At 43.6% G+C, this 27204-nt stretch overlaps 2 protein-coding genes across 2 annotated transcripts in view; both read right to left on the minus strand.

Annotated features, from left to right (window-relative positions):
- Window positions 1–1688: 1688 nt before the first annotated feature.
- Window positions 1689–17247, minus strand: LOC133979166 (NLR family CARD domain-containing protein 3-like). The gene is made up of 9 exons (XM_062417670.1): window positions 17153–17247; window positions 14703–14819; window positions 12854–12932; window positions 12437–12662; window positions 4902–6693; window positions 4628–4801; window positions 3160–3333; window positions 2785–2831; window positions 1689–2251 (listed from the first exon to the last, which is right to left on the minus strand). Exons 1-9 carry the CDS (start codon window positions 17239–17241, stop codon window positions 1710–1712), a joined length of 3240 nt encoding a protein of 1079 aa, XP_062273654.1. The 5' UTR covers window positions 17242–17247; the 3' UTR covers window positions 1689–1709.
- A 3775-nt stretch (window positions 17248–21022) lies between these two features.
- Window positions 21023–27204, minus strand: part of LOC133999521 (NLR family CARD domain-containing protein 3-like) — a 35912-nt gene continuing 29730 nt past the window's right edge. Inside the window, exon 12 of the mRNA XM_062438764.1 lies at window positions 21023–21585. Coding sequence (XP_062294748.1) covers window positions 21023–21585 — 563 coding nt within the window. The remainder of the gene's footprint in view (window positions 21586–27204) is intronic.

Below are 27204 nucleotides of genomic sequence, written 5' to 3' on the forward strand. Positions count from 1 at the left end.
CCATACATTAATAAACAACAGTAGCAGACTCTGAGGGAAGATTCATCATCATTAATGAAACAATTGGCAAAGATAGTTTAACAACTACAGTGAACATATAATCCCCAAATACAGACACACCCACGTTTTTCCACTCACTGTTTGAAGAAATATCCAAATTCCATGATTCCGTGATTTCAATCTGGTACTTAACCCTTGTTACAACCCAGCTCGTTAAATGAAGGAAGTAACATAAAAAACAGATGTTAAGGTTTAAAATAAAATGATTTATTAATCAAGGGTTACTCAAACCACTAAGCAGAGGGAAGTTTACAGAAACAAAAAAGAGGGCCGATTGATGCTGCTCAAACAAACAAAAGAATATAACCAAAAGAGGACTCCTAAAACAGAGCTAACAAATCTGTCTAACGTAATAAGAGTAAAATAGGAACAAAACCAACCTAAACCTCTAGTACAGATTGATGTCAAAAATACAAAAAGATGAGCAGCACCCCTACTCCTAGTGGAACTAACACAAAGAAACAACTAATGAATGTGTGTGTTAACAGTAAGTAAGCCTGACCCATATTCAAACAAATCACAGCATAATTTAACACAATAGCGCAGCAGCAAGGCGAGGCGGACTGGCCACAAAGATCCATCCGCCCCGACTGACAGGCTGCAGATTATTTAAAAGGTCCGACTCTGATTGATGGCTGGGGATTGGAGCGCACCGAAGGAAGCCGCACCAATCAGGAACCAGGAATGGAGCCGGAGGAGTGGGAGGAGCCAGAGCCGGAGGCAGGAGAGGAGGGAACCAAACAAAAAAAAGAGAGACAACACAAACACACACATGCAGGGCTGTAACAACCCTCACCTGGACAGATCCACTTAACCAAACTCCTATAGACTCATACTCAAGCCTTACATATCTGACTATGGACTTAGTGATGCCTGCTGGATTTCAAACCCACACAACAGAGAATATTCTTACTACTCACAATTCCATAAATCATACTCTCACACTGACCTCTTTCTAGTAAATAACTCCATACTGTATAGAATTACAGAATCAACCATCAGCACCATTATCTTCATCGGACATCGGGCCTTCCAGACTGAAGAGCATCCAATCACATCAGACCTGGACGACCAGAGAAACACATCAGCTGACCTATAAATTAATTCTAGATACCAGATCACATGTTGTTCCTGTTTTCAATAATAACAAGTTCATGATGATTATGTATTTGAGTCCTTTTAGTGATTTAATGTTCAGTTTTTGTTGTTTCAACTTTACCAGATAAATAAAGGAAAAACCAACAGAGACTTTTAGTGTGAACAACAGTCCAAATGAACATAAAGATATTTAGTACTGCAGATCTGCTTCACAGTGCAGAGTGTGTGTGATGTTTGATTTCAGCAGCTGATCTTCAGTCAGCAGAGTTTCTGTCCACAGGAGAGACTCTCCCTCCTACAGAGACACAGAGAGACTCTCCCTCCTACAGAAGACACAGAGAGACTCTCCCTCCTACAGAAGACACAGAGAGACTCTCCCTCCTACAGAGGACACAGAGAGACTCTCCCTCCTACAGAGGACACAGAGAGACTCTCCCTCCTACAGAGGACTCAGAGAGACTCTCCCTCCTACAGAGACAGAGAGACTCTCCCTCCTACAGAGACACAAAGAGACTCTCCCTCCTACAGAGGACACAGAGAGACTCTCCCTCCTACAGAGGACACAGAGAGACTGAGGAACCATACCAGTTAAACCAAAGTCCAAACCCAAACCCAGCATACAGAGGTTCAGTGAATGTGGTGTTGAAGGTGTGGAGGTGGATCAGTGTGTCAGAGGAGACTCTGTAGAAGGACAGAGTGCCAGCAGGACAGTCCACATACACTGCTACTCTGTTAGAAACAGGAGACAAGATGACTGTTTCTTTCTTATTGTGACGGACAGAGTAACGACCATCATCAGAGCAGAACAGACTCCAGGACTGATCATTCCTTCCAAACTCACAGTCATCACTGTTTCCTTTCCTGCTGATTCTTCTGTAACTCACTGATATAGAAACCTCTCCTCTCCACTTGACCTCCCAGTAACAGCGACCAGTCAGATCATTTCTACACAGCAGCTGAGGACAGGAGTCAAATCTGTCTGGATGATCAGGGTATGACTGATCCCCCCACGCACATGTCACCTTCCTGTTGTTATCAGACAGTTTGAGTTTTCTGTGCATTGTGTTTGGATCCAGTTCCAGTTCACAGGCATCTGATGGAGAGAACGAGACACAATACAGCTGCAGTTTATCATCTGTTGATTTATTAACTACTTTACTGAAACCATTCAAACATAAGTCCTTTAACAACTCAGTTAGAACATGAACAGTCAACATGACAGTGATATTCAGTAATATTCATGTTTTTTCATTGAGTTTGATGTAAAGTGAAGGTTTTTGCACATCAAGTCTGTTACAAACACATTTTTGTCCAAATGTTCCAAACAGCTGAAGTCAGTATGAATGAATGAACTTTATCTGCAGGAGAGACATGAGGGACATTTTGGAGCAGGTAGGGCCACCATGAGGACATTTATGAAACATTTCTCTTTTAACTCCTGAACTGTGACGAACAGAAGGAAATTTCAGTTTCATGGATTCATTGGTTCAAGATAAATGTCAGTTTAGGCCACGCCCATTTCTGCCAAAACACATTTTCCATCATTTTGAACTTTTTTCACTTCTTTTACATATTTCATCCAGTTTTTCTTAAAGTTGTCATGAATCAAACTGAAAACACACTCACACTTCCTCGGACCAGGTTTCAGTCTCTGCAGTCCACCATGGTCCATCCTGGAGGAAGAGACAAAGACACAATCAGCTTCATAAACATTCACTCATATCCACCATTAAACATGAACCAGAGTCCCTCAGTTAGTCAGAGTGTCTGTCCATCTGTCCATACCTGAGAGTGTCCACCTGTCTGTCCATACCTGAGAGTGTCCATCTATCCATACCTGAGAGTGTCCACCTGTCTGTCCATACCTGAGAGTGTCCATCTATCCATACCTGAGAGTGTCCACCTGTCTGTCCATACCTGAGAGTGTCTACCTGTCTGTCCATACCTGAGAGTGTCCACCTGTCTGTCCATACCTGAGAGTGTCCACCTGTCTGTCCATACCTGAGAGTGTCCAGTCTCCAGTGGGGATCCTCCAGTCCAGCAGACAGAAGCTTCTCTCCTGAGTCTCCTGGATGATTGTAGCTCAGGTCCAGCTCTCTCAGATGGGAGGGGTTGGAGCTCAGAGCTGAGGCCAGAGAAGCACAGCCTTCCTCTGTGATCAGACATCCTGACAGACTGAACACACACAACAGTTCATCTAATGAGCTTAAAACATTCTCAACTCAATGAACAGGATTTTGTCCTTCAGGCCTTTATGTTCACACTCAGCGCCCCCTGCTGTATGTTGATGTCATGCAGATACATTTTAGGTTCGTAGGAGAGAAAGCTTAAAATATTTTTTGACAGAATTTCTAAAGACAGAAAAAGAGAAATAAGCTAAATGGGTTATCTACATGACTGCATGTAACTGCATGTGTGGGAATACATGTCGTGTGTTAAGAAGTGTAAGGTGCTTTTATTGTTAAGGTCCTGGAAGGGATGTTCAGAGATTGAGCTGGGCAATATTTGTATTGTTTTTGTGGTTGTTGAACATGGTGGCCGTCAGTAAAGCAGTTGTTGGCTGATCACAAAAAGTTGTTTTCTTTTTGTGTAACAAAATGTACATAAATTAAATGACAAACATATATCCTGACTCTCATGTTTGCATTAAAAGAGTTTTACTTTTTATTAACCTATCATCATTTATAGACAAAATATGTTATTTACAATTTACTCAATATATTAACTGTTTATTTTTGTTGTTTCTGGCAGCAATTATCCATCCAAAGCCTCTGTATTGCCCAAACACCCCCTCTATTTACATGAAATGGTTCAGTCCTGCCTCCAAACCAGCCGTGGCACTTCCTAACAGTGAATTGAGCATAGTGTCTTAACAGCTTCATAAAATACAATCAGGGTTGCAAAAATGACAACAATATCAAAAAACTGACCTGAGGCTTTCCAGTCCACAGTGTGGACTCTCCAGTCCAGCAGAAAGCTGCTTCACTCCTGAATCCTGCAAGTCGTTGTTACTCAGGTCCAGATCTCTCAGACTAGAGGACTGGGAGCTGAGAACTGAGGACAGAGCTGCACAGCTTCTCTCTGAGAGGTTACAGACACTCAACCTGGAGAAGAATTTTGATAAATTAATTCACAGATCCAATATATAAAGACAGTAAAAGCTTGATGGGTAAATGTTCACAGACAGTTGAATCCTGACCTGAGGGTTTCCAGTCCACAGTGTGGACTCTCCAGTCCAGCAGAAAGCTGCTTCACTCCTGAATCCTGCAGGTCGTTGTTACTCAGGCCCAGATCTCTCAGACTAGAGGACTGGGAGCTGAGAACTGAGGACAGAGCTGCACAGCTTCTCTCTGAGAGGTTACAGTCACTCAACCTGGAGAAGAATTTTATTTAAATTAATTCACAGATCCAATATATAAAGACAGTAAAAGCTTGATGGGTAAACTTTCACAGACAGTTTAATCCTGACCTGAGAGTTTCCAGTCCACAGTGTGGACTCTCCAGTCCAGCAGAAAGCTGCTTCACTCCTGAATCCTGCAGGTTGTTGTTACTCAGGTCCAGATCTCTCAGACTAGAGGACTGGGAGCTGAGAACTGAGGACAGAGCTGCACAGCTTCTCTCTGAGAGGTTACAGCCACTCAACCTGGAGAAGAATCAGCAGAACAAAATAATTGCAAACATTACTTTTCTTCATTTAGCAAAGATTAAACAACATTAATCTGGATAGTTCTGTGTGCACCTACAGAGCTTTGTTGGAGGCTTTGACCACTGGCAGCAGACTCAGAAGAGCCTCCTCTGAAGCAGAGTATTTCTTCAGGTCAAACACGTCCAGATCTTTTTCTGATGACAGTAAGATGAAGACCAGAGCTGACCACTGAGCAGGAGACAGTTTATCTGTGGAGAGACTTCCTGATCTCAGGTACTGTTGGATCTCCTCCACTAGAGAACGATCCTTCAGTTCATTCAGACAGTGGAACAGATTGATGCTTCTCTCTGCAGACACATTCTCACTGAGCTTCTTCTTGATGTAATCGACTGTTTTCTCATTGGTCTGTGAGTTACTTCCTGTCAGCAGACCTCGTAGGAGAGTCTGATTGGTCTGCAGTGAAAGACCCAGGAGGAAGCGGAGGAACAAGTCCAGGTGTCCATTTGGACTCTTTAAGGCCTCGTCTACAGCACTCTGGTAGAAACGTGTTGATTTGTCTCTGAACACTTCAGGCCACCAGGATGTTGTTTGTTCTTCTGCCAGCAGATTGACTCCAGACTCGATGAATGTCAGGTGGACATGAAGAGCAGCCAGAAACTCCTGAAGGCTCAGATGGACGAAGCAGAACACCTTGTCCTGGTACAGCCCTCTCTCCTCTTTAAAGACTTGTGTGAACATTCCTGAGTACACTGAGGCTGCTCTGATATCGATGCCACACTCTGTCAGGTCTGATTCATAGAAGATCAGGTTGCCCTTCTGCAGCTGCTCAAAAGCCAGTTTTCCCAGAGACTCAATCATCTTCCTGCTCTCTGGACTCCAGTGTGGATCTGTCTCAGCTCCTCCATCATACTTGATGTTCTTCAGTTTGGACTGAACCACCAGGAAGTGGATGTACATCTCAGTCAGGGTCTTGGGCAGCTCTCCTCCCTCTCTGCTTTTCAACACATCCTCCAGAACTGTAGCAGTGATCCAGCAGAAGACTGGGATGTGGCACATGATGTGGAGGCTTCGTGATGTCTTGATGTGAGAGATGATGGTGCTGGCCTGCTCCTCATCTTTGAATCTCTTCCTGAAGTACTCTTCCTTCTGTGGGTCAGTGAACCCTCTGACCTCTGTCACCATGTCGACACACTCAGGAGGGATCTGATTGGCTGCTGCAGGTCGTGTGGTTATCCAGAGGCGAGCAGAGGGAAGCAGTTTCCCCCTGATGAGGTTTGTCAGCAGCACATCCACTGAGGTGGACTCTGTAACATCAGTCAGGATCTCAGTGTTGTGGAAGTCCAGAGGAAGTCGACACTCATCCAGACCGTCAAAGATGAACACAACCTGGAACTCTTCAAACCTGCAGATTCCTGCTTCTTTGGTTTCAGTAAAGAAGTGATGAACAAGTTCCACCAAGCTGTACTTTTTCTCTTTCAGCACATTCAGCTCTCTGAAAGTGAATGGAAATGTGAAGTGTATGTCCTGGTTGGCTTTGTCTTCAGCCCAGTCCAGAGTGAACTTCTGTGTTAAGACTGTTTTCCCAATGCCAGCCACTCCCTTTGTCATCACTGTTCTGATTGGTTCATCTCTTCCAGGTGAGGTTTTAAAGATGTCTTCTTGTCTGATAGTTGTTTCTGGTCTGTCTGGTTTCCTGGATGCTGTTTCAATCTGTCTGATCTCATGTTCATCATTGACCTCTGCAGTCCCTCCCTCTGTGATGTAGAGCGGTGTGTAGATCTGATTCAGAAGGGTTGGGTTTCCTGCTTTAGCGATCCCCTCAAACAGACACTGGAACTTCTTCTCCAGGTTAGACTTGAGTTTACGTCGACACTTTGCAGCACGAGCTCCTGAATGAACAAACAACAAATGAAATCAGTGAGTGGATCCTACAGAAAGTCTAGAAATCTGAACATGTAAGTGTGTCTGTGTAGTAGATATGTCACGATATCCAATTTGGTGTCATGATTATTATTAATTGTTTTATTCAAGCCCCCCGGTTTGGTGCCTGTATGTTGGAGTTTACCCCAGTAGATGAAAGGGTAGCCTCCCTTTGCCTTCGGGTGGGGGGACGGATCCTGACTGTTGTTTGTGCCTATGTTCCAAACAACAGCTCAGAGTATCCACCCTTTCTGGACTCCTTAGAGGGGGTGCTGGAGAGTGCTCCCTCTGGGGATTCCCTCGTCCTGCTGGGGGACTTCAACGCTCATGTTGGCAACAACAGTGAGACCTGGAAGGGTGTGATTGGGAGGAACGGCCCCCCCGATCTGAACCCGAGCGGTGTTCTGTTATTGGACTTCTGTGCTCGTCACAGATTATCTATAACGAACACCATGGTCAAGCATCAAGGAGTCCATATGTGCACTTGGCACCAGGACACCCTAGGCCGCAGTTCGAAGGTTTACTTTGTAGTCGTGTTGTCGGACATGTGGCCGCATGTCTTGGACACTCGGGCAAAGAGAGGGGCGGAGCTGTCAACTGATCACCACCTGGTTGTGAGTTGGCTATGATGGTGGGGGAGGATGCCGGTCAGACCTGGCAGACCCAAACGCATTGTGAGGGTCTGCTGGGAACGTCTGGCAGAGTCTCCTGTCAGAGAGAGCTTCAACTCCCTGACCATGTACCGGAGGAGGTGGCCGACAGGTGCTGTGGCCGTAAGGTTGTCGGTGCCTGTCGTGGCGGCAATACCCAAACCCGCTGGTGGACACCTGCGGTGAGGGATTCTGTCAAGCTGAAGAAGGAGTCCTATAGGGCTTTTTGCTCCCATTTTGGCTTCACTGCATTGGCTTCCCGTAAAATCTAGAATAGAATTTAAAATCCTTCTCCTCACTTTTAAAGCTCTTAATGGTCAGGCTCCGTCATATCTTATCTGAAAGAGCTTATAGTACCTTATGAACCTACTAGAACACTGCGCTCCCAGCTCATAGAACCTTATGATCCTACTACAACACTGTGCTCCCAGCTCATAGAACCTCATGAACCTACCAGAACACTGCGCTCCCAGCTCATAGAACCTTATGAACCTACTAGAACACTGCGCTCCCAGCTCATAGAACTTTATGAACCTACCAGAACACTGCGCTCCCAGCTCATAGAACCTTATGAACCTACTAGAACACTGCGCTCCCAGCTCATAGAACCTTATGAACCTACTAGAACACTGCGCTCCCAGCTCATAGAACCTTATGAACCTACTAGAACACTGCGCTCCCAGCTCATAGAACCTTATGAACCTACCAGAACACTGCGCTCCCAGCTCATTGAACCTTATGACCCTACTAGAACACCTACTTGTGGTTCCTAGTATCTCTAAAAGGCAGAGCCTTCAGTTGTCAGGTTCCTCTCCTGTGGAACCATCTCCCAGATTGGGTCGGGGGTCCAGACACCCTCTCTACGTTTAAGAGTAGGCTTAAAACTTTCCTTTGTGATAAAGCTTATAGTTAGGTCACCATGGTGATGGTGGAGAGTTTCAAGATGGCGCCTGTGTGTTTGGCTGGCCGTCTGCTGCTCCTGCAATGTTTAGTGTTTTTGCTGTTTTTAACCATTGGCACTAAACAAATTGAGTCTCTGCTGGTGTATGATCGCCAGACTCTTTTGTTTTTCCGGCGGAATGTCATGGATTTAGGTGCATTTGATCACGGTGGACAGTATACTTTGCCCCCGCTCCTAGCAGGGATTCCGCCTCACCTGTACCGGGCCTCGGCCTTACCTTCTCGGCGGAAGCGTTCCCGTTCGCGGTAAACGCGGCGGTCGGCCTGTGAAGCTGAAGCTCTGGCTGACACGCTCTTCGTCCATTTCTCGGACAGGACATGGATTGCTCCCTCCTCTCGCTGTGTCCCAGCGCTTCCTCGAACCCATCGATGTTTGCCTAGTGCCTGTCACCGGCTCTTTTGATGGACTCCAGCCCCGCCGCCTCTGCCCCCTTCGGCTCTCTCAGCGAGGGGTAAACCACTGGCTCCTGAGGACGCTGCCCCAGGCTCACCGGTCCACCGGACCACAGGCCCCAGCTCCCACCAGGATTGGCTTGGTGAACGCTAGATCCCTGGCGAACAAAACTTTCATCCTGAGGGATTTCTTCAGCTCCTGTGGCCTGGACTTCCTCTGTGTGACAGAGACTTGGATCGGACCCGGTGAGTGCAGCCCCCAAATACAATAAGGACTTTGTGAATGACTTTTCTGGCCTTCTGGCTGAAATCATGCCTAAGTATGACCGTGCCCTTTTTTTCAGGGATTTTAATATTCACGTGTGTTGTCCTGATAAGCCGTTGGTGAAGGACTTTTTAAGCCTTATTGACTCTTTTAATTTGGTGCAGTGTGTGTCTGGTCCCACACATGAACATGGACACACATTAGACCTCGTCCTCTCTCATGGTCTATCTGTATCTAACTTGGAGATCTGTGACGATTTGATTTCTGATCATATGCCAGTACTGTTTGAAGTTGCTTTCTCCTGTGCTGATGTTAAGTCTGGCGCCCCTGTTCAGAGCCGTCGGATTTTTAACTCTTTTACTGCTGGCCAGTTTTCTGTGGCTTTTGATCAGCTCTGTGTCCGCCCTGCCTCTGTTAACACAGAGGACCTCAGCTCTTGGTTTGAATCCTCCTTTCTAACCATACTGGACTCTGTGGCTAAAAAAAAAACAACTGCGCAGCCCAAGGCTAAATCTGAGCCCTGGTTTAATGAAACAACGCGCGCAGCTAGACGGGAGTGTCGCAAAGCTGAGCCTAAGTGGAAGAAGGACAAGCTGCAGGTTTCCTTCCAAATCCTGAAGGACTGCTGGTGCTGCTACCAAAATACCGTTAAAGAGAATACCTGTCAAACATCATTGAGTCCAATCGTCATAACCCGCGGGTGTTATTCAAAACCATTGACTAATAGCTTCCTGCACTTTTTTATTGATAAGGTTGCTACTGCTAGGACTCTCATCCCAGCTCCTGCACCTGACCCCTCTGTCCCTGTGCCTTGTTCTGCAGCTCTTGATAAGTTTGAGCCTGTGTCTCTGTTGTTCTTAGAAGATTTGGTTGGCCATATTAAGCCATCAGGCTCTCCCTGTGATGCTGTCTCTCCTAACTTCTTTAAAGAGGTTTTCCCTAGCATAGGGCAGTCGGTTTTGGCTATCATTAACAGCAGTCTGTCTTCTGGTGTTGTTCCCGCAAGTTTTAAACATGCAGTGGTGCAGCCCCTACTTAAAAAACCTAGTCTTGACCGCAGCGTGCTGGCCAATTTTATGCCCATCTCCACGCTGCCTTTTATCTAAAAAATCTTGGAGAAAGTTGTTCATGCTCAGCTAAAGTCGTTTCTGGATGAGAATGATGTCCTGGAGGTCTTTCAATCAGGCTTTAAAACTCTGCATAGCACGAGTCAGCTTTATTGAGGGTCTTTAATGATATCCTGCTAGCAAATGACTCTGGTGATCATGTAATCCTTGTTCTGTTGGACCTAACTGCAGCCTTTGACACTGTGGACCACAACACCCTAGTGGCTCGGCTACGCCACATAGTGGGCATCTGTGGTACTGCACTGGTGTGGCTCAGATCATATCTGGCCGACAGAAGCATGAGTGTAAGCCTTGGAACCTCCAAATCCAGCTCTGCTCCACTGCCGTATGGGGTTCCACAGGGGCCGATTTTAGGGCCCCTGCTCTTTTCTCTGTATTTACTGCCACTGGGTTCCATCCTGAGAAAGCATGGCATCTCTTTCCACTTTTATGCCGACGACAGTCAGATATATTTGCTGCTGAAAAAGAAAAATGCTTTTTCCCTCACACCACTGCTGGCATGTCTTGAAGACATCAAAGCCTGGATGGCCTTGAACTTTTTAAATTTCAATGAGAAAAAAACAGAAGTGATGGTATTTGGTCCCAGTGGCTCTTGTGAACCTCCCCCCTGTTGATCTGGGCATTTTGGCAGATTATTTGAAGCCAACAGTCTCAAACTTGGGTTTTAAGATGGACAGTAATTTTAAATTAGATAGGCAAATTACTGCTGTGGTGAAGTCCAGCTTTTTTATAGTAGACACCTGGCAAAGGTGAAGCCTTTCCTTGCACAACAGCACTTTGAAACAGTAATCCATGCCTTCATCACATGTCAGCTGGATTACTGTAATGCACTTTATTTTGGAGTCAATCAGTCCTCCATCGCACGTCTCCAGTTGGTGCAAAATGAGCCGCTCGTCTCTTAACTGGAGTACGTAAGAGGGAGCACATAACTTCCATCCTAGCCTCCCTCCACTGGCTGCCTGTGCATTTTAGAGTCCATTTTAAGATTCTTTTATTTGTTTTTAAATCTTTAAATGGTCTGGCCCCGCTTTACCTCTCTGAGCTCCTTCACCCCCATGCTCCTGCTCGGTGTCTCAGGTCAGCTGATCTGCTGCTCCTGGAGGTACCGAGGTCAAAGCGGAAGCTCAGAGGGGACAGAGCATTTTCTGTTGCCGCTCCTAAATTGTGGAACGAGCTTCCTTTAAATATTAGACTAGCCTCCTCACTGTCCATTTTTAAAACTCGTCTTAAAACCCATTTTTATTCCTTGGCGTTCAACCATACATGAGACTCTGCTCCTGTTCTGGTGCTTTATGGTTTGTTTTTAGTTATTGTTTTATTGTTTTTAATTAGTTTTAAAAACAATAAACAATTATTTTAGTATTTATTTCTTGTTAATTTTGCCAAACCAGTCCACATGTGTTTTGTGGACTTGGAGAAGGCATTCGACCGTGTTCCTCTGGGAGTCCTGTGGGGTGTTTTCCGGGAGTATGGGGTATCGGACCCCCTGATACGGGCCGTCCGTTCCCTGTACGACCGGTGTCAGAGCTTGGTCCGCATAGCTGGTAGTAAGTCGGACTCGTTTCCGGTGGGGGTTGGACTCCGCCAGGGCTGCCCTTTGTCACCGATCCTGTTCATAATCTTTATGGACAGGATTTCTAGGCGCAGCCAGGGCGTTGAGGGGTTCCGGTTTGGTGACCTCAGGATTGAGTCACTGCTTTTTGCAGATGATGTGGTCCTGTTGGCTTCATCAGACCGTGACCTCCAACTCTCACTGGATCGGTTCGCAGCTGAGTGCGAAGCGGCCGGGATGAGAATCAGCACCTCCAAATCTGAGTCCATGGTCCTCAGCTGGAAAAGGGTGGAGTGCACTCTCCGGGTCGGGGATGAGATCCTGCCCCAAGTGGAGGAGTTCAAGTACCTCGGGGTCTTGTTCACGAGTGAGGGAAGGATGGAGCGGGAGATCGACAGGCGGATCGGTGCGGCTTCTGCAGTAATGCGGACTCTGCACAGATCCGTCGTGGTGAAGAGAGAGCTGAGCCAAAAGGCAAAGCTCTCAATTTACCAGTCGGTGCAAGCGGCCGAAATGAGCTTCCTCCGTAGGGTGTCTGGGCTCTCAGGGTGAGAAGTTCGGTCATCCGAACACACCCTTTCTGCTCCTACACTACTGTGACATTTATGATCGCTACATCAGTTTTATTCATTAAGTTTTATTATAACAGCCTCTGATCTGATGCAGATGTGTGCAGCATATTTACAGCAGAGTTTGAAATATAAACCTCTCCCATGTTGCCTCCATTTCCTCTCCATCATGTTAAATCTGTTAAAATCCTCTTACTCTGCAGACGCTCAGCCAGCTCTTCCTGCTTCATTCTCCTCAGGAAGTGCAGTGTGATCTTCAGAAATGCGTCTCTGCTGCTCCTCCTCTGCTCTTCCTCCTCACCTTCCAACACCTCCTCATCCTCACTCTGACTCTCTAAGCATTCTGGGTAATCCAGGCTCAAACCCCTCTGGACTCCCTTCAGCTCGTTCTTCACAAAAGTGACGATGTTCTCCTCCAGCAGCTGGAACAGAAAGATAAAGTGAACATTTCATTTAAACTGGTAGAACACATCATGTGATTCATGTGTCAGTCTGAAGGCCTGCTGGTCTAAACAGAGCAGCATGGACACTGTTTGGACCTGAATGCTACGTCAGTATTTCATCTGTGGTTGATGGAGTTAATAGTAAAAGGTGTGTTTGTACATGTACACACCATAAATATGGAGTCCAGCTGTGTTTGATGCTGCTGTGCAGACTGATCACTGGGAACCTCTGAGCTCTGCTGTTGAACTCTGTGGAGAAAACATCACGTTTAAGGACATTTAATGACTCAAATCTGCACTCAGCTTATTAAAGATGTTCTGTCATGATGAAAAAATGAACTCCTGTAAATGCTGCTCTGATTACTGGATGTTAAATTCTTACCTTCCATCAGCAGATTGTCCATCTTTAAAGTAAATAGGACGATCCATAGACCCGTCACTCTTCATGGACACACAGCTGGGTTCAGGAGAGTCTGCTCTCTGCTGCTGCATCCTGATACAAAGAAAGAAGTTTACATTTCAGAACCAAATGAGGAGAGAGATTTGTATCTTTTAATATTGTCCTAATTTGTCATCATGTTGATTGCTGACTGTATTTTTTATTGCTATTAAAGTCAAAGAACTGAAGGATTAAACATCAGTTTAAATGTCAGAATTAAACAGAAATCTTTCAGAACAGAGTGACTGATGAGTTCATATTCCTCCAGTGATGAAAAGAGGATGGCAGCGACTTGGTCATGAGTCAGCAGAAGAAGAAGGAAGTGAGGATGTTCAACAAGAGTTCTATGGCTCAGTAACAATCTGTGTTAACCTTAATAACTAAAGATGGAAATATAAACATCCCAGTTCACCTTCAGATGGATGAACACAGCATCAAGCAGCTTTTACTGTGTAAAACTAAGATTTCCTTTAAATTATGAGAATAATCTCTCCATTTCCCCATCTGATCCATACAGAAGGAGAAGAAAAAGGTCTGAAATTAAACAGGTATAAACTCAGCCTGATGTACATGCCCGGTACATGAGGGTGAATTGTATTGTCTGTTCAATTGAATAAGATGAGAAAAATAAATCAGACCACAGAAAACAAAGAGAGGAAGTGTTACATGTCACTGTTGTCCTGCAGAGGGCAGCAAACACCTGCCAACACTGAAGAAGAAGCTCTGTGAGAGAGGAAGATGAGTCTTTCTGAGATGTTTGTGTCAAACTGAACAATAATCAGCTGTCCAATCACAGCTTGGAGGCAGAGCCATGGGCGGAGCTTATCAACAGCAGCAGAGGTGAAGTCAAACATGACAGACAGCCTTTGACAATCAAAGTGTTTCCTGTGTCTGAGGGACAGTACTATTGACTGTATGTTTACTTCCATCTGTGAGGGACTGTTTGCAGTTTTAATGAGATGGATTGTGCTGCATGAAAGAACAGACAAGACAACAAACACTGAAATGTAACACACCTTTTCACTTTGTTTCCTGTGTTCTGATTTGATTTTAATGTGGCCTGAGAAACCATTCATTGTCTCTTTACCAAAGGTTTTTCTATTAATTATGACACAGTAAACACTGATATGAAAAGGAAACATTTATACATAACATGCATTGTATCATATTATCTTTCTTTCTTTGATTTGTCTTCAATGAAACATTTTAGACTTTTTTATCTTTTTCTATAAATGAAAAACATTGTTGTGTCTAACAATCCTTTCTGTCAGTTATAAATCTGTTCAGTCAGTTTATCAATCATGAGATCAATATTCTGGCCTTTGCTCAGCAGGGTCCATCTTTGAAGTTAGCTCAAGACAGACACATCCAAGTTAGCTGCTGCTCTGATTATTGATGTGATGTTTTCAAAGTTACACACACATATTGATATAGTGACCATGTTGGTGTCTTATAACACTGAACTCTTTGACATGTGACTGTTGCACAGGTGTACACTGTGATGTCACTGCTGAAACTATATATTGATTCCTCTTCTCAGGAGAGTCAGATAATAACAAACTTCACTTTTAAATTCTTACCTTCCATCAGCAGGTCGTCCATCTTTAAACTTAATAGGACGATCCATAGACGCGTCACTCTTCATGGACACACAGCTGGGTTCAGGAGAGTCTGCTCTCTGCTGCTGCATCCTGATACTAATTAAGAAGTTGACGTTTCAGAACCAAATGAGGAGAGAGATTTGTATCTTTTAATATTGTCCTAATTTGTCATCTTGTTGATTGCTGACTGTATTTTTTATTGCTATTAAAGTCAAAGAACTGAAGGATAAATCATCAGTTTAAATGTCAGAATTAAAAGGAAATCTTTCAGAACAGAGTGAGTGATGAGTTCAAATTCCTCCAGTGATGAAAAGATGATGGCAGCGACTTGGTCATGAGTCAGCAGAAGAAGGAGGAAGTGAGGATGTTCAACAAGAGTTCTATGGCTCAGTAACAATCTGTGTTAACCTCAATAACAAAATAAATAGATGGAACTATAAACATCCCAGTTCACCTTCAGATGGATGAACACAGCATCAAGCAGCTTTTACTCTGTAATACTAAGATTTCCTTTAAATTATGACAAATAATCTCTTGTCCATTTCCCCATCTGATCCATACAGAAGGAGAAGAAAAAGATCTGAAATTAAACAGGTATAAACTCAGCCTGATGTACATGCCCGGTACATGAGGGTGAATTGTATTGTCTGTTCAATTGAATAAGATGAAAAAAATAAATCAGACCACAGAAAACAAAGAGAGGAAGTGTTACATGTCACTGTTGTCCTGCAGAGGGCAGCAAACACCTGCCAACACTTAATAAGAAGCTCTGTGAGAGAGGAAGATGAGTCTTTCTGAGATGAAGATGATCCTGTCAAACTGAACAATAATCAGCTGTCCAATCACAGCTTGGAGGCAGAGCCATGGGCGGAGCTTATCAACAGCAGCAGAGGTGAAGTCAAACATGACAGACAGCCTTTGACAATCAAAGTGTTTCCTGTGTCTGAGGGACAGTACTATTGACTGTATGTTTACTTCCATTTGTGAGGGACTGTTTGCAGTTTTAATGAGATGGATTGTGCTGCATGAAAGAACAGACAAGACAATAAACACTGAAATGTAACACACCTTTCCACTTTGTTTCCTGTGTTCTGATTTGATTTTAATGTGGCCTGAGAAACCATTCATTGTCTCTTTACCAAAGGTTTTTCTATTAATTATGACACAGTAAACACTGATATGAAAAGGAAACATGTATACATAACATGCATTGTATCTTATTTTCTGTCTTTCTTTGATTTGTCTTTAATGAAACATTTTAGACTTTTTTCTCTTCTTCCATTAATGAAAAACATTGTTGTGTCTAACAATCCTTTCTGTCAGTTATAAATCTGTTCAGTCAGTTTATCAATCCTGAGATCAATATTCTGACCTTTGCTCAGCAGGGTCCATCTTTGAAGTTAGCTCAAGACAGACACATCCAAGTTAGCTGCTGCTCTGATTATTGATGTGATGTTTTCAAAGTTACACACACATATTGATATAGTGACCATGTTGGTGTCTTATAACTGAACTCTTTGACATGTGACTCACTTGTACACTGTGATGTCACTGCTGAAACTATCTTCTTAGGAGAGTCAGATAATAACAAACTTCACTTTTAAATTCTTACCTTCCATCAGCAGGTCGTCCATCTTTAAACTTTAAACTGATGCCACTGTGTAATTCCCTCATCAGCTCCTCACTACATATACTGCTCTCACTCATTTTCTTTCATTCTAGACACTAGATTGTGATGCTGTTCCTGTCTGTTCCTGTTCCTCTTGTTACCTGTTCCTGCTGGTTTCAACCTTATTTGAACTGCTTTCCCTTTATGGCCTGTAAGCCTGTCTGTTGGTTTCTGAGCATTAAAGCTGTTTCCATTGAACATGTCTGTGGTGTTTGTGCCTGGTTCACCTGCTCCGCCCCACATAACACAGGAGGTTTATTCAGCCCAAACAGCCAACCAACCATTATTCAATTCTTACCTTCCATCAGCAGGTTGTCCATCTTTAAACACAAGAGGAGACTCCTTAGACTGGTCACTCTTCATGGACACACAGCTGGGTTCAGGAGAGTCTGCTCTCTGCTGCTGCATCCTGATACAAACAAACAACAAATCAAAGAGTTTAAAAAGATGAATGTTGAGCAGACTGTCAGCAGCTGAAGTTTTAGAAGCAGAATGAAAATCAGTAAGAAGACAGTGGATGAGAAACGTTCTCCTGTTCATCAAAATGTCATCTGATGAAAGATGCTGTCTCATCTTAGTTGATTAGTTGACTAATCAGTGGTTGAGCTCTTTGTTAACTCACAAAGTTAGTAGTTCATTCTGAGTTATTGTGACTTATTATTCAGTAGTTGAGAGTCAGATGTGACAGTGAGTGTGAATAATGATGGTGGAGTGATGTGAGTGGAGAACAGTGATGGACAGTTAGAGATCCTCATCTCACCTCTGAGCTTTGGTCTGGCTGTCATGTTCCCCACACAGAGAGCTTTTAGAGGGAGGGACTCCCTCCTCTCTGTCCTCACACTGATCCATAGCAGAGAAACAGCTGCTGGGAGAGCTGCACTCACTCACTACAACAAGGTTTCATCACAGGACACATTAGTTCTCATTCGTCTCTCTAACATGTCACAAATACTGTAGAAAACAGTGAAGCAGCAGCTCTTCCCATCAGACACACTGAGCAGGTCCATCTGAGGACTCTGCAGCCTCTGGGACAGTTCACAACATGGACTGTAAAAGAGCTTTCAGTCAAACCAAGTCTGTCTCAGTGTTGGAAGATGGTTGTGTTTTGGATTAAAAAACCGACAAGTTGATTCAAGCTTTCCAACAACTTCTGACATAATATGCATTTTTCACTGATGATATGATCTCAGATGACAATCAAAGTGCTGTTGGTTTAACCTGAGAATCACTAACAGTAAAACAAGGAAATCATTCTCAAACTTTTCTCCTTTAACTCATAAAAAAAACAATTCATCAAGAATCAAAATCTTCTGTAAAACCTGAAGGATTAAATAAATCTAGTGAAACAGACAATCATCATCAGAAACATTTCTACTGTCCAGTCAAACAGTGATTCAACACAATGTGATCAAACTGATGGTTCATCAGACATTTACAGATTTCTCTGGTAGGATTCTCACCTGCTGAAGTCACTTCAGGTCAACTTACAGACACTTTCCACCTTCATGTGTAGAGAAACATCAGGAGAGAAGAAGCTGCTCATTCTCCCTCGTCAGTCCTGCTGTCTGTGTGCATTTGATCTGAGGACGCTGTCACACCCTCATAACTTCAGAGTCCGCCTTTAAAAAACATCAGTGACGTCAAAACCAGTCTAACCTGTAGCAGAAACCCAGTCAGTGTCAGATATCACATGATGTAGTTCTACTATTAGTCCACTAGATGGAGCCAACTGAACATCTAATGAGCTAAAGATCAGCTCAGCATCATCAGCTGCTATTAATATCTCTGACCAACAAAACTTCAAAACTCCCACTGCTCAACCTCAGAACAATTAAAATAATGACCACTTTATTTAGGATAGGAATACAATAGGAAATGACCATTAAACTCGCCTCCTGGAATATAAGAGCTTTCATCTCTCCTGCTAAAAGACCCAAAGCCCTCAACCACCTTCAAAAGCAAAACTCTGTCATATGTCTCCTACAGGAAACCCATCTGACTGCAATAGAATCACAAAAAATCTCAGTAAAATGCATCAATCAAGCCAATTCTAATCAACAAGAAGACTCCATACATTAATAAACAACAGTAGCAGACTCTGAGGGAAGATTCATCATCATTAATGAAACAATTGGCAATGATAGTTTAACAAATGTGAACATATAATCCCCAAATACAGACACACCCACGTTTTTCCACTCACTGTTTGCAGAAATATCCAAATTCCATGATTCCGTGATTTCAATCTGGTACTTATCCCTTGTTACAACCCAGCTCGTTAAATGAAGGAAGTAACATAAAAACCAGATGTTAAGGTTTAAAATAAAATGATTTATTAATCAAGGGTTACTCAAACCACTAAGCAGAGGGAAGTTTACAGAAACAAAAACAAGGGCCGATTGATGCTGCTCAAACAAACAAAAGAATATAACCAAAAGAGGACTCCTAAAACAGAGCTAACGAATCTGTGTAACGTAATAAGAGTAAAATAGAAACAAAACCTACCTAAACCTCTAGTACAGATTGATGTCAAAAATACAAAAAGATGAGCAGCACCCCTACTCCTAGTGGAACTAACACACAGAAACAACTAATGAATGTGTGTGTCAACAATAACTAAGCCTGACCCATATTCAAACAAATCACAGCTAAATTTAACACAATAGCGCAGCAGCAAGGCGAGGCGGACTGGCCACAAAGATCCATCCGCCCTGACTGACAGGCTGCAGATTATTTAAAAGGTCCGACTCTGATTGATGGCTGGGGATTGGAGCACACCGAAGGAAGCCGCACCAATCAGGAACCAGGGATGGAGCAGGAGGAGTGGGAGGAGCCAGAGCCAGAGGCAGGAGAGGAGGGAACCAAACAAAAAAAAGAGAGAGAACACAAACACACACATGCAGGGCTGTAACAACCCTCACCTGGACAGATCCACTTAACCAAACTCCTATAGACTCATACTCAAGCCATACATATCTGACTATGGACTTAGTGATGCCTGCTGAATTTGAAACCCACAACAGAGAATATTCTTACTACTCACAATTCCATAAATCATACTCTCACATTGACCTCTTTCTAGTAAATAACTCCATACTGTATAGAATTACAGAATCAACCATCAGCACCATTATCTTCTCTGACCAAGCCCCAATAAACATAACTGTAGAAACTGATAGCAAACAACACACATCCCTCAGATGGTGCTTCAACGACACACTACTCAAAAACCAAAACTTCATAGAATATTTTAAATGAGAGTGGACATCCTTTCTAGAATACAATGATACACCAGGAACATCATCATGCAACTTCTGAGAAACATCAATAGCAGTCATAAGAGGGAAATAATTGGTGAGAATGAAGAGCTGCTGCTGGGTGTTGTGTGAAATGTTTCAGTCCTGATACGATACTCAGAGTTTCAGTTTCAGCACCACATTATTTTCTCCTTTTCAGAAACCTAAATTGATAAAGATTTTATTTACCTGTATCTAATATCGTAACACAAACAAATGCAGTATAAAAGGAAGAAAGATTGAAATGAGATATCTGATTCAGACATAAAGCAGATGAAGCACACAGCAGCCATGTGACAGAGTGCTGTATCAGAGAGAAGACGTCTCACTCTGTTGGGACTACAGAAACATTTAGATTGTACAGTGGAGTCAGTTTGTATGTACAGACACACAAACTGACAACAGACAAGTTTAATGTAGTCATCAAGTGACTGACAGCTGATATGAGCTGCTGCTGAAAGTGACGCTCAGTGTAGCTCAACATGAGAAGCTGCTAGATGAAGCTTTTCTACTCTCAGCTTTGGTCAGAAGGAGGGAGGACAGATGTGGAGCTAGTATAATGTAATATAATACAGTTTGAAGAATCTGACCAAATATTCAACCTTCACAGTTCCTGACAGTCTTTCATTTCTTTCAAATGTTTTTCTTCATGTTAGTTTGTGTTGTGAATGTTGTGTTTCTTGTTAGATGCCTTAATGCTTTACATCAGGGCTCAGCCATCAGGTTTAACCATGGGCAAGTCTTTTCAAGATCTTTCATTGGGAGCTGTTTACTACTGCAGTGGAAACTCAGACTGTTTATTTCTTTATATTAATTCAAGAATCAAACACATTGGTCTAAACAACTTCAGGGAATACTTAAATCACACATCAGCTCTTGATGAACAAATCAGTCAAGTGTAAAATCTCTACTGATGTACACTGTATGATTTGTTGAGACCAAAATGACATAACAACAGTCATTGGAAACCAAAATCATGTGTGAAGAGAACGAGGTGCCAATGTCAGAAGATGGTGTCCTCAAATGTCTTGTTTTGACCACAACACAAATATATTCAGTTTACTGTCATAGAGGACGAAAGAAACCAGAAAGCTAGAATCAGAGAATTTGAACATTTATTGAAATGAAAGCATGTGAGAAGTTTAGAGGGAAAAATCAGTATTTGGTGGAGCTGTTAACAACTCATAGACATCTGAACTGTGAGCCGACTACACACTGCTTTTTGGTTTCATCTTTAACAATGTGTTGTATTTTAAAAGCTTGTTATATTATCCATTGTGTCAGTAAAGTGAGGAAGCTTTCAACAATAATGCCATGAATAGTTTTTAATCCTTCTACAGAGGACACAGAGAGACTGAACCAGGACAGACCCAAAACCCAGCATACAGAGGTTCAGTGAATGTGGTGTTGAAGGTGTGGAGGTGGATCAGTGTGTCAGAGGAGACTCTGTAGAAGGACAGAGTGCCAGCAGGACAGTCCACATACACTGCTACTCTGTTAGAGACAGAGGAGGAGGAGGAGGAGGAGCAGGAGGAGGAGGGGGAGGAGGAGGAGGAGATGGGTGTTTCTCTCTTATTGTGCCAGACAGAGTAATGACCATCAGAGCAAAACAGACTCCAGGACTGATCATTATATCCAAGCAAACAGTCAACACTGCCTCCTCTCCTTCTGATTCTTCTGTAGCTCACTGATATATAAGCCTCTCCTCTCCACTCGACCTCCCAGTAACAGCGACCAGTCAGAACATTGCTACACAGCAGCTGAGACCAGGAGTCAAATCTGTCTGGATGATCAGGATATGACTGATCCTCCTCCACAAATGTCACCTTCCTGTTGTTGTCAGACAGTTTGAGGTTTGTGTGCATTGTGTTTGGATCCAGTTCCAGTTCACAGGCATCTGATGGAGAGAATGAGACACAATACAGCTGCAGTTTATTATCTGTTGATTTATTAACTACTTTACTGACAATCACTTAAACCATCTCCATGACAACTGAGACACTCCATCACTGAGGAAGACCATGAGATGTGGCTGAAAGCTTTGGACATACAGAGTAAGTGGACCTTTAACAGTTCAGTTAGAACATGAACAGTCAACATGACAGTGATATTCAGTAATATTCATGTTTTTTCATCAAGTTTGGTGTAAAGTGAAGGTCTTTGCACATCAAGTCTGTTATTTTCATTTCAATCTTTTTTCACTTCTTTTACATATTTCATCCCGTTTTCCTCAAAGTTCTCATGAATCAAACTGAAAACACACTCACACTTCCTCACACCAGGTTTCAGTCTCTGCAGTCCACCATGGTCCATCCTGGAGGAAGAGACAAAGACACAATCAGCTTCATACCCCTTCACTCATATCCACCATTAAACATGAACCAGAGTCCCTCAGTTAGTCAAAGTGTCTGTCCATCTGTCCATACCTGAGAGTGTCCACCTGTCTGTCCATACCTGAGAGTGTCCACCTGTCTGTCCATACCTGAGTGTCCCCCCGTCTGTCCATGCCTGAGAGTGTCCACCTGTCTGTCCATATCTGAGAGTGTCCACCTGTCTGTCCATACCTGAGAGTGTCCACCTGTCTGTCCGTACCTGAGAGTGTCCACCTGTCTGTCCATACCTGAGTGTCCATCTGTCTGTCCATACCTGAGAGTGTCCATCTGTCTGTCCATACCTGAGAGTGTCCAGTCTCCAGTGTGGATCCTTCAGTCCAGCAGACAGAAGCTTCTCTCCTGAGTCTCCTGGAATATTGTAGCTCAGGTCCAGCTCTCTCAGATGGGAGGGGTTGGAGCTCAGAGCTGAGGCCAGAGAAGCACAGCCTTCCTCTGTGATCAGACATCCTGAAAGACTGAACACACACAACAGATCATCTAATGAGCTTAAAAACATTCTCAACTCAATAAACAGGATTTTGTCCTTCAGGCCTTTATGTTCACACTCAGCGCCCCCTGCTGTATGTTGGTGTCATGCAGATACATTTTAGGTTAGTAGAAGGAGAGAAAGCACATGTTCCTGCTGGAGGCTGCAACTGCTGAAGCTCAGAGTTTAATCTGATGCCATTCTGTTTTAACTTTGGCAGAAGAAATGTCCTTAAAGTTAAATATTGTTTGACATTTAGATATAAAGAAGATTTAAATTATATTCACTGTGACTTAATTGACACATTTAACATCTTCCATCATATTTCTGATTTTGTTTCATTGAGTTTTTAATAATTCAATACGAAGGGGAAAAAAGGATATACTAGATTTTCATGAATTCATGCACATTGACACTTCATTGAATAATAAATGACAGAAACATAGATCCTGACTCATATGTTGGTGTGAAAAGAGCTGTATTTGCTGTAAACTTGATATGAAAACACTTCAGTTCAGACAATACACTAAATATTTTTAGTATCAAAAACTCTTCAAGTAAACTAGAAACTAGGTGACGCTAAAATAATTTACTTTATATACACAGTAATGAAACTGACCTGAGAGTTTCCAGTCCACAGTGTGGACTCTCCAGTCCAGCAGAAAGCTGCTTCACTCCTGAATCCTGCAGGTTGTTGTTACTCAGGTCCAGATCTCTCAGACTAGAGGACTGGGAGCTGAGAACTGAAGACAGAGCTGCACAGCTTCTCTCTGAGAGGTTACAGTCACTCAACCTGGAGAAGAATCAGCAGAACAAAAGAATTGCAAACATTACTTTTCTTCATTTAGCAAATATTAAACCACATTAATCTGGATAGTTCTGTGTGCACCTACAGAGCTTTGTTGGAGGCTTTGACCACTGGCAGCAGCCTCAGAAGAGCCTCCTCTGAAGCAGAGTATTTCTTCAGGTCAAACACGTCCAGATCTTTTTCTGATGACAGTAAGATGAAGACCAGAGCTGACCACTGAGTAGGAGACAGTTTATCTGTGGAGAGACTTCCTGATCTCAGGTACTGTTGGATCTCCTCCACTAGAGAACGATCATTCAGTTCATTCAGACAGTGGAACAGATTGATGCTTCTCTCTGCAGACACATTCTCACTGATCTTCTTCTTGATGTACTCGACTGTTTTCTGATTGGTCTTTGAGCTACTTCCTGTCTGTGTCAGCAGACCTCGTAGGAGAGTCTGATTGGTCTGCAGTGAAAGACCCAGGAGGAAGCGGAGGAACAAGTCCAGGTGTCCATTTGGACTCTTTAAGGCCTCGTCCACAGCACTCTGGTAGAAATGTGTTGATTTGTCTCTGAATGCTTTAGACCAGGATGTTGCCAGCAGATTGACTCCAGACTTGATGAATGTCAGATGGACATGAAGAGCAGCCAGAAACTCCTGAACGCTCAGATGGACGAAGCAGAACACCTTGTCCTGGTACAGCCCTCTCTCCTCTTTAAAGACCTGTGTGAACACTCCTGAGTACACTGAGGCTGCTCTGATATCGATGCCACACTCTGTCAGGTCTGATTCATAGAAGATCAGGTTGCCTTTCTGCAGCTGCTCAAAAGCCAGTTTTCCCAGAGACTCAATCATCTTCCTGCTCTCTGGACTCCAGTGTGGATCTGTCTCAGCTCCTCCATCATACTTGATGTTCTTCAGTTTGGACTGAACCACCAGGAAGTGGATGTACATCTCAGTCAGGGTCTTGGGCAGCTCTCCTCCCGTTCTGCTTTTCAACACATCCTCCAGAACTGTAGCAGTGATCCAGCAGAAGACTGGGATGTGGCACATGATGTGGAGGCTTCGTGATGTCTTGATGTGGGAGATGATGGTGCTGGCCTGCTCCTCATCTTTGAATCTCTTCCTGAAGTACTCCTCCTTCTGTGGGTCAGTGAACCCTCTGACCTCTGTCACCATGCCGACACACTCAGGAGGGATCTGATTGGCTGCTGCAGGTCGTGTGGTTATCCAGAGGCGAGCAGAGGGAAGCAGTTTCCCCCTGATGAGGTTTGTCAGCAGCACATCCACTGAGGTGGACTCTGTAACATCAGTCAGGATCTCAGTGTTGTGGAAGTCCAGAGGAAGTCGACACTCATCCAGACCGTCAAAGATGAACACAACCTGGAACTCTTCAAACCTGCAGAAACCTTTGGTTTCAGTAAAGAAGTGATGAACAAGTTCCACCAAGCTGTACTTTTTCTCTTTCAGCACATTCAGCTCTCTGAAAGTGAATGGAAATGTGAAGTGTATGTCCTGGTTGGCTTTGTCTTCAGCCCAGTCCAGAGTGAACTTCTGTGTTAAGACTGTTTTCCCAATGCCAGCCACTCCCTTTGTCATCACTGTTCTGATTGGTTCATCTCTTCCAGGTGAGGCTTTAAAGATGTCTTCTTGTCTGATTGTTGTTTCTGGTCTGTCTGGTTTCCTGGATGCTGTTTCAATCTGTCTGATCTCATGTTCATCATTGACCTCTGCAGTCCTTCCCTCTGTGATGTAGAGCGGTGTGTAGATCTGATTCAGAAGGGTTGGGTTTCCTGCTTTAGCGATCCCCTCAAACAGACACTGGAACTTCTTCTCCAGGTTAGACTTGAGTTTACGTCGACACTTTGCAGCACGAGCTCCTGAATGAACAAACAACAAATGAAATCAGTGAGTGGATCCTACAGAAAGTCTAGAAATCTGAACATGTAAGTGTGTCTGAGTAGTTTTTCCTCCTCCATCAGTTTTATTCAGCTCATCAGTGGAGGACAAACAGCCTCTGATCTGATGCAGATGTGTGCAGCATATTAACAGCAGAGTTTGAAATATAAACCTCTCCCATGTTGCCTCCATTTCCTCTCCATCATGTTAAATCTGTTAAAATCCTCTTACTGCTCTGCAGACGCTCAGCCAGCTCCTCCTGCTTCATTCTCCTCAGGAAGTGCAGAGTGATCTTCAGAAATGCCTCTCTGCTGCTCCTCCTCTGCTCTTCCTCCTCACCGTCCAACACCTCCTCATCCTCACTCTGACTCTCTAAGCATTCTTGGTAATCCAGGCTCAAACCCCTCTGGACTCCCTTCAGCTCGTTCTTCACAAAAGTGACGATGTTCTCCTCCAGCAGCTGGAACAGAAAGATAAAGTGAACATTTCATTTAAACTGGTAGAACACAACATGTGATTCTCGGTCAGTCTGAAGGCCTGCTGGTCTAAACAGAGCAGCATGGACTCTGTTAGGACCTGAATGCTACTTTAGTATTTCATCTGTGGTTGATGGAATTAATAGTAAAAGGTGTGTTTGTACATGTACACACCATAAATATGGAGTCCAGCTGTGTTTGATGCTGCTGTGCAGACTGATCACTGGGAACCTCTGAGCTCTGCTGCTGAACTCTGTGGAGAAAACATCACGTTTAAGGACATTTAATGACTCAAATCTGCACTCAGCTTATTAAAGATGTTCTGTCATGATGACAAAATGAACTCCAGTAAATGCTGCTCTGATTACTGGATGATAAATTCATACCTTCCATCAGCAGATTGTTCATCTTTAAACTTAGGAGGACGATCCACAGACCAGTCACTCTTCATGGACACACAGCTGGGTTCAGGAGAGTCTGCTCTCTGCTGCTGCATCCTGATACTAATGAAGAAGTTGACGTTTCAGAACCAAATAAATCACAAAAGCATTTAGTTAAAACCAAAGAACTGTATTTTTGTTAGCCTACAATTGATTTTAGTAAAGCTTGGTTGCTTTATTTTGTAAATTATGTTGACTGCAGTGAGGTTGTACAATAATGTTTTATAAAAACAAGTAATCAAACAGATTTGGTCTAATGCAGGAGAAAGCAGCCTAAATCCCTAAATTATGAACTGCTGCCCAGCTCCTGAAATGTCAAAGCAATGTTGGCCACTGTCTCTTGACCCCCTTTCTACATGGTTTTGTTGACACCTTGGTCTCCAAAGTTTCTGCCCTGAGCAGCTCTTCCATCCTCCAGAGAGGTCCTGTCCATCTCTCCTGACCAGCCTGGAGGGACATTTGGGAGCTGTCCCTTGAGGGGACGACTGTCATGATTCCTGTTGAAGCTCTGTTTGTGTTGTCCTGTCTGTTTCTGTCCCTGCCTTCAGTTTCAAACCCACCTGCTCACCTGCTGCCACTGTGTAATTCCCTCATCAGCTCCTCACTACATATACTGCTCTCAGTCATTTTCTTTCATTCTAGACACTAGATTGTGATGCTGTTCCTGTCTGTTCATGTTCCTCTTGTTACCTGTTCCTGCTGGTTTCAACCTTATTTGAACTGCTTTCCCTTTATGGTCTGTAAGCCTGTCTGTTGGTTTCTGAGCATTAAAGCTGTTTCCATTGAACCTGTCTGTGGTGTCTGTGCCTGGTTCACCTGCTCCGCCCCACATAACACAGGAGGTTTATTCAGCCCAAACAGCCAACCAACCATTTTTAGACTCTTACCTTCCATCAGCAGGTTGTCCATCTTTAAACACAAGAGGAGAATCCTTAGACTGGTCACTCTTCATGGACACACAGCTGGGTTCAGGAGAGTCTGCTCTCTGCTGCTGCATCCTGATACAAACAAACAACAAATCAAAGAGTTCAAAAAGATGAATGTTGAGCAGA

Source organism: Scomber scombrus, chromosome 1, assembly GCF_963691925.1.
Source record: "Scomber scombrus chromosome 1, fScoSco1.1, whole genome shotgun sequence".
NCBI lineage: Eukaryota > Metazoa > Chordata > Actinopteri > Scombriformes > Scombridae > Scomber > Scomber scombrus.

Coding starts and splice junctions, on each gene's coding strand:
- LOC133979166 (XM_062417670.1), bottom strand. CDS start 17,241: ATGGATCAGTGTGAGGACAGAGAGGAGGGAGTCCCTCCCTCTAAAAGC. Junction 14,820..17,152: donor AGCCAGACCAAAGCTCAGAG/GTGAGATGAGGA, acceptor CTTCTTAATTAG/TATCAGGATGCAGCAGCAGA. Junction 6,694..12,436: donor GCTGGCTGAGCGTCTGCAGA/GTAAGAGGATTT, acceptor TTGTTCATTCAG/GAGCTCGTGCTGCAAAGTGT.